The 7,172-nt window shown below is 47.9% G+C and overlaps 1 protein-coding gene across 1 annotated transcript in view; it reads left to right on the top strand.

The window, feature by feature from the left end:
* The window catches only part of rgl1 (ral guanine nucleotide dissociation stimulator-like 1), a gene marked incomplete at its 5' end in the record, with an annotated part of 9,741 nt that overhangs the window by 590 nt on the left and 1,979 nt on the right, over window positions 1–7,172 (top strand). The window contains 13 exons of the mRNA XM_019896884.1: window positions 1,231–1,439; window positions 1,538–1,612; window positions 1,704–1,894; window positions 2,319–2,440; window positions 3,307–3,522; window positions 3,605–3,708; window positions 3,795–3,879; window positions 4,488–4,577; window positions 4,669–4,755; window positions 5,014–5,046; window positions 5,147–5,268; window positions 6,173–6,262; window positions 7,036–7,172. The exon at window positions 7,036–7,172 is cut by the window's right edge and continues 9 nt beyond it. Coding sequence (XP_019752443.1) covers window positions 1,231–1,439; window positions 1,538–1,612; window positions 1,704–1,894; window positions 2,319–2,440; window positions 3,307–3,522; window positions 3,605–3,708; window positions 3,795–3,879; window positions 4,488–4,577; window positions 4,669–4,755; window positions 5,014–5,046; window positions 5,147–5,268; window positions 6,173–6,262; window positions 7,036–7,172 — 1,561 coding nt within the window. The remainder of the gene's footprint in view (window positions 1–1,230; window positions 1,440–1,537; window positions 1,613–1,703; window positions 1,895–2,318; window positions 2,441–3,306; window positions 3,523–3,604; window positions 3,709–3,794; window positions 3,880–4,487; window positions 4,578–4,668; window positions 4,756–5,013; window positions 5,047–5,146; window positions 5,269–6,172; window positions 6,263–7,035) is intronic.

The raw sequence follows: 7,172 nt of genomic DNA, 5'->3' as shown, positions 1-7,172 counted from the left end.
CTGCGCATTCCCCCCCCGCACCAAAAAAAAAAAAAAAAAAAAAAGACGCCTCTGTTTCCTTCGCGCTTTTGTTGACGCGGCATTGTGTGACACGGTATTTTCTGGAAAGTGTTGCGAGCGACCTGTGCGGGTGGGCGGGGGGGTCTGGGGGGGTTGTTTGGCTGCCGGGCACACGTCATTGAAGACAGTGACACCGATGACCGGTTTGAAAAATGTCTTGTTGTTTTTCACGAGGAAGTTGCATCTTGTGTTCAGAAGGCTTTTTTTTTTTTTTTTTGCACTATAAGGGGAAATTTGGCTGTGAGAAGCTGCGCTGAGTTGCCAGCCAGCATGAGAAAGTGTGTCAACTTGAAGTGGAGTCACGGGCCACTCTCCCTCCCCATCAATTAATCAACTGGTCAATCACCCCCTGGAATTGTCGTTCTTTATCTCATCAAGACCTTTTGAACAGAGTCTTGGTCGGGCTGAGCGATGAATACAATTCAAATGAACCTTGGAGTGTAGGAGAATGCCGTTTTCAAATTAGAAAAGCTGCAAAAATTGTAATATTGAGGCAAAAAAAAAACCAAAAAATCGCTCGACTTCATTTCAGTTCCGTTGAAGAATGAGCACAAAACAAAAGCTTTGCACCATTCCCGTATGCCGCCGGGGAAGTGTTTCAACGCCTGTTTGCGGCTTTCCTTTGCACATTGAACCCCCCTGCGCCAACTCACAGTGACGGCGGAGTGTTTTTCTGGACTTGTTATCAGAGGAGGGGAGTGCTGCGCGGAACTTGGTCCGGGGAGAAAGAAAAAGAGAAAGAGGAGGAGGGGTTTGCCGTGATTAAAAGCAGATTGGAGCGTTTCCTGCCCTAGTGTGCTAACCTCGCTGAGGTCCCGCCCTCCTTCTCGTCCGTGGCACTTTTTTTTTCTCCTGCGTCTACAAGTCCCTCCTAGACGCTCTGCAACTGCTTGGTGTCAAGTCACAATAGTAGGACGCATCTGGAGAAAAATATAGGTCAGGATTGTTCGTCGCTCTTTCTGTTAGCTTGTTTTCAATAGAATGACCTCATATGTCGCACCCGCCAAAATAAAACGCCGCGGCGGCGGAGGTTGGCCACACGAGTAAGTGACTTGAAGTGGGCAATTATGAAGACCCCCCCCCCAAAAAAAAAAAAAAAAAGCCATACCCGCTCTACACGTGTGCGAATTAAACAACATACAGTTTATTTACGTGTGCGTTTGCGATTAGGCCGAAGGCGACCGCTTGCCTCCCGGCCACACGGTCAGCCAGCTGGAGACCTGCAAGATCCGAAGCATCCGCGCCGGCACGCTGGAGCGTCTGGTGGAGACGCTGCTGACGGCGTTCGGCGACAACGACCTCACGTACACGTCCATCTTCCTGTCCACCTACCGAGCCTTCGCCAGCACGCAGACGGTGCTGCATCTGCTGCTCGACAGGTACAACGGCGCCGCCGATTCGTCTTTGAACAAGTTTCCAGTAAATCCCGTTGCATTGGATTGGACCACTTTTCTTGACATTCTTGTTATTGTCGCAGATACGGGAGCGCAGAAGCAAACGAGCCCGGTGCCAAAAAAAGCCAAGTGTCTGAAACCAACGGCGCCATCAGAAAGTGCGATTTCTTTTCACTTTTGGATAAACGTGTACCTCTTTTGTCCGGCGTCCACGTCTGAAAACTCGTCTTGTCTCCTCCGTCCTCGCAGTGCCTTAGCCTCAATCCTGCGCGCCTGGTTGGACCAGTGTCCCGAAGACTTCCAGGAGCCTCCGGACTACCCGTGCCTCCGCAGGCTGATGGAGTACCTGCGCGGGGCCCTGCCCGGCTCCGAGGCCCTGCGACGTGCCGAGGGGCTGCTGGAGCAGTTGCGAGTCCGGGCCAGCGTGGACGAGCCTGACGGTAGCCATTGGCGATCCTGTTCAAACTCCCCCCTCCCCCCCCCCAACCACCTCAAAAATATTTAGCCATGTTTTTGTGTCCATCTTGACTCGTGCGGTTCACCGCTCTCAACAATTTTTTTTTGTTTTTTTTACGTCAATTATTTCAAAATGGCACCATTTAAATGTAGGAGCCGATAAGTTGAGCCACATCGCTCCTGTTCTTGCATCCGTCCTGGCTCCAATTTTACTCTTCAAATACAAATGTGGTCCAGCTTTTCCATACTTGGTGTCATTTTACTGTCCCGTTAGGCCACAGCTCTTCTGCGGACATGCATACTAATTCAACTTTCTAAAAACCGTGCGTTTATATCCAGCCGGTCATGTTTTATGCAATGTAGTGCTGATTACTTCAAAACACGTGACCAAGAGTTTTTGCATTTCAGCCGGGTTCCACAGCAATAGCCCCGACAGCCTCGAGGAGGAGGAAGCCGACATGGAGGTCCAGGAGGACTTCCTGTCGTTTGACTCCGAGCTGGTGGCCGAGCAGCTGACCTACATGGACGCGGTAAGTGCAAGCGGAGCAAACCAACATGGTACAGTGGCACCTCTACTTACAAACAAAATGTTCACGTTCCGAAACGCCTCAACAGGGAAAATATTGCCTCTTGTTAACAAAAGAAATTTTAAGATACAAAAGGTAAAAATACGGTATGGGCTGCTACTCGCAGCTCTGAGTTTCCCGAACGCAACATACTTAGAGCTGCTCTGCCATTGGCTATTAGCTAGCATCATCCTGGCAATCCATTGGCTAAGAGGGACCTCTACCGTACGCTTCGATGCAGCGTCCTTGTCATTCGCCCCTTGGGCCATGAGGCGTTTGATAGTTTGACGTAAATGTGAAGCACCCAGAAAAAAAGTGTTCACCAGTCAGGCGATCGCTCACCATGCTGAATATTTGCCTTGGACATTTTCGAAAGATTGTTAAAAGCCGACGAAAGCAAACGTCCTTGGATCAGTTCTTGACAAAACGCCAGGCAAAAACCACTTCTGAGAGAACGTGAACTAAAGAGGGCAAAAAACGATGAGGGCGCAGTTAAAAGTTAAATGACCATCATTTTTATTCTTTACTCTTCTTTGTTTTTTACATTATGCTCAACTCTCATTTATTGTGCAATAATCTAATTGTAGCATGTATTTGTTACATATTTTGATGCATTTTTATGCTTCATAAAACATTTATGTCTGAATTTTGGGTGGCTTGGAACGGATTAGGGCATTTACATGGAAAACGCGTCTCTACTTACAAAATTTTCTACTTAAGAAATTTCTTCCAGAACCAATTCATTTCGTAAGTCGAGGTACCACTATAGATCTGTTTTTTAAAAAGGTAAACAGGTGCGAAACGCTCTCGTGTTTTGCTCTGGGCCGCAGCTGCTGTTCAAAAAAGTGGTCCCGTACCACTGCCTGGGCTCCATTTGGTCCCAGAGGGACAAGAAACACAACAAGCACAGCGCCCCCACCGTCCGGGCCACCATCACGCAGTTCAACGCCGTGGCGGCCTGCGTGGTCAGCACCGTGCTGAGGCACCGGCAGATACGGCCGCACGTCAGGGCCAGGGTCATCCAGCGCTGGATCGACATCGCTCAGGTCGGAGCGCACAGTCACGTACTCGAGGGACCAAAATTTGACCTCGTACACCCGTACGTAACCTTGGCTTGTCTCCTAACAGGAGTGTCGCATCCGTAAAAATTTCTCCTCCCTGCGAGCCATCGTGTCGGCACTGCAGTCCAATCCTCTGTACAGGCTGAAGAGGGCGTGGAACTGCGTGCACAAGTCAGCCCCCCCGCCCGAAATCAAACGAGGCGCAGCGGTTGACGGTTTGCCGTGTCTTGACTGACTTGTCGCTTGTTGCACGACAGGGACAGCATGCAGACGTTTGAGGAACTGTCGGACATCTTTTCCGATCACAACAACTACCTGACCAGCAGAGAGCTCCTCATGAGGGTGAGTTTTTGAAACAACAACTATTGAGAGGACACGGCCATATACAGAAGTGATTTTCTTCAGGCCTCCTACTAGCATAGTTATTCATGGGGGGGTGGGGGGGGGTGTCGAGTGGTTAGCGCGTCAACCTCACAGAGGTCGTGGGTTTCTGTGTGGAGTTTGCATGATCTCCCCGTGCCTGCGTGGGTTTTCTCCGGGTACTCTGGTTTCCTCCCACATTCCAAAAAACATGCGTGGCAGGTTCATGGAACACTCGAAATTGTTTCGCAGCCTGTATACAGTTGCCTCTTTCTGGTATCTCTCCATGAGTCCACTTCAGGGGCGTTTACATTTTGGGGCTTCTCAGTATATGCGGCATGTCCAATATAAACAGCGTGATCTGAAGTCTCCCCCCCCCCCCCTCTCTCAAAGGGACTCATAAAGACCTTCTCCAAGTCTGCATTAAACCCTTTCTGTTTACTGAGCATTCACTCAGTGATCACTTTTTGCCTCCTGCTGTCAAGTCGAACATTTTCACGAGAGCCGAGACTCCAACCGCACAATTTCTCGGTCAACACAAATGTCACATTTCCATGACCAAAGCTACTTTCTCCCATACCCACGCACAGGAAGGTACTTCAAAGTTTGCCAGTCTGGAGAGCGGTGCCAAGGAGCATCAGAAACGCACCCACAAGAGACTCCAGCTGCAGAAGGAAATGGTGAGACAAAGGCTGGAAGTCAGGGCTAAAACTGGGGCTTTGACGGGATATTTTTGAACGCTGAACAAATCAAATGCTTTTTCCTCCACAGGGAGCCATGCAGGGAACCATACCTTACTTGGGGACCTTCCTGACCGACTTGACCATGCTCGACACGGCGCTTCCTGACCTAGTGGAGGTACCCGCCGACTCAACTTCACAAACAAGCCGCAGCGAGTGAAACGAAACATCAAATAGAATTCCATGTTGTGGATTTAAAATAACCACACAGCTTTGCACGGGAAAGTCGTCTTAGCTTAATGCTAACAAACAGTGCAGAACACCATAGAGGGGCTAATGAATAGCCGCGATGGATTTTGCAGTGCTATTATTTGAGGAATAACACACTATGTCATAATGTTTCTTTTCAAAGCGTGTTCTTTGTGTCCTTCCGCAGGGTGGTCTCATCAACTTTGAGAAGCGACGAAGGGTAAAAAAGCGCCACATCGATCGCATCGCCCGCTCCCGGCGGGAGGCGGGGGCTCCTGTTTGAAAGTGCAAATGATTGAATGGATGTTTTCGCTGTGCAGGAGTTTGAGGTGATGGCTCAGATCAAGCTGCTGCAGTCGGCCTGTAACAGCTACTGTCTGACTCCGAATCGGGTGTTCCTGCGCTGGTTCAAGGGCCAAACTCAGCTCAGCGAGGAGGAAAGGTAAGGGAGGCTTTGAAAAACTCTGATGTAAAATTGTTACACTGGTGATTATTTGAAAGGACCGTTGAGATGTTTGAGGCGTCACTAAAACAAAAATGAGCATAAAAGTCATTGTTATGCATAAAATATATCTTGGAGTCAGATCTTTCATTTTCTTTCAGTTTCTTTGTTTACATCGTCATACAGGACAGTATTGTGTGAGCTTTGAAAAATCAGTCAGAATTCTCTCAATTAGCTGGCACTCCTTTTTAATTATTTTTATTTTATTTTTTTTAATTAATGGCTGTCATTAAAAGACTTAATAACACTCGGCAACCTGATGTTTCCAGGCTGTTCCTGGGGGCGGACGCCAGTGCGTCCAGTTCTCCTGCGCGCGAGACGCCGCGCTCGCCGCCAACTGGCAGTTCGGGGGAGAGCATGGACTCGGTCAGCGTGTCCTCCAGTGACTCCAGTAGCCCCTCGGACAGCGAGGGACTCACCCCCACCCACGGCGCAGACCCCCAGAACAAGGTGGAGACGGGAATCTTTGCAAGTTCGGCAAATAAAGTCAACATCTGAATTGTGAACAAGATCAGGCTCAGAATGATGATGCGTTTAAAAACAACAACACAGAAAGTAACCTTGGCTTTGCGTATCTTCAGCTGTTGAGTGAGTGAGTGAGTGAGTGAGTGAGTGAGTGAGTGAGTGAGTGAGTGAGTGAGTGAGGGAGAGAGAGAGAGAGACACGTCATCGACTAAACAACAATGAAACTCGTGCATGAGGTCATCGCTTGTGCTTCTATTGTCCACACACACACAAAATGTAGTTTTCATCTTGTGGCACTTTTACACCCCCCCAGCGATGCATTGGGGCTTCGTTGAAGTCCCTTTACGCCGTTAAAAGATTTCTGATCTTTCCGTTGCAGCTACGCCCTGTCATGTGAAATCGAAGGCCTCGGCGATAGCAGCCCGACGTCACCCAAGCCCCGAAAAAGTATGGTCAAGAGGCTCAGCCTGTGAGTACGCCGCACTTGGATTCATACAAACTGCCATTTAAAAATGCAATCCTTCTTCAAAGAAAATTGCCTTTATTACATTTTTTAAAACCACCTTTACATACTCTGGATCAGAGATCTGTCTGGACCAACATAAATTTTTGGCCCAGTTTTTACCTTTTGACGTGACGTTTTTATTTTAATTCAATGATTAAACTTTTTGAGCGCCGTTGTTATGACGACACAACGGGAATCCTAACGAGGAGCGGCAGGGACAGAAATTGTAGATTTAAAAAAAAAAAAAAAGCACACAGGCACACAGCACTTGTGCACAAACACACACACACTACTAAATACTACTACTACGTCAACTAAATAACGTGCAAATAGTGTGTAAAGTTTGTCAAATGTAAAATTGTTACACTGGTGATTATTTGAAAGGACCGTTGAGATGTTTGAGGCGTCACTAAAACAAAAATGAGCATAAAAGTCATTGTTGTGCATAAAATATATCTTGGAGTCAGATCTTTCATTTTCTTTCAGTTTCTTTGTTTACATCGTCATACAGGACAGTATTGTGTGAGCTTTGAAAAATCAGTCAGAATTCTCTCAATTAGCTGGCACTCCTTTTTAATTATTTTTATTTTATTTTTTTTAATTAATGGCTGTCATTAAAATCAGTCAGAATTCTCTCAATTAGCTGGCACTCCTTTTTAATTATTTTTATTTTATTTTTTTTAATTAATGGCTGTCATTAAAAGACTTAATAACACTCGGCAACCTGATGTTTCCAGGCTGTTCCTGGGGGCGGACACCAGTGCGTCCAGTTCTCCTGCGCGCGAGACGCCGCGCTCGCCGCCAACTGGCAGTTCGGGGGAGAGCATGGACTCGGTCAGCGTGTCCTCCAGTGACTCCAGTAGCCCCTCGGACC

The sequence above is a fragment of the Hippocampus comes genome, unplaced genomic scaffold (assembly GCF_001891065.2).
Source record: "Hippocampus comes isolate QL1 unplaced genomic scaffold, H_comes_QL1_v1.1 scaffold22, whole genome shotgun sequence".
Taxonomy (NCBI): Eukaryota; Metazoa; Chordata; class Actinopteri; order Syngnathiformes; family Syngnathidae; genus Hippocampus; species Hippocampus comes.
The sequence above is the reverse complement of the archived record's forward strand: the minus strand, read 5'-3'. Positions and strand labels throughout refer to the sequence as shown.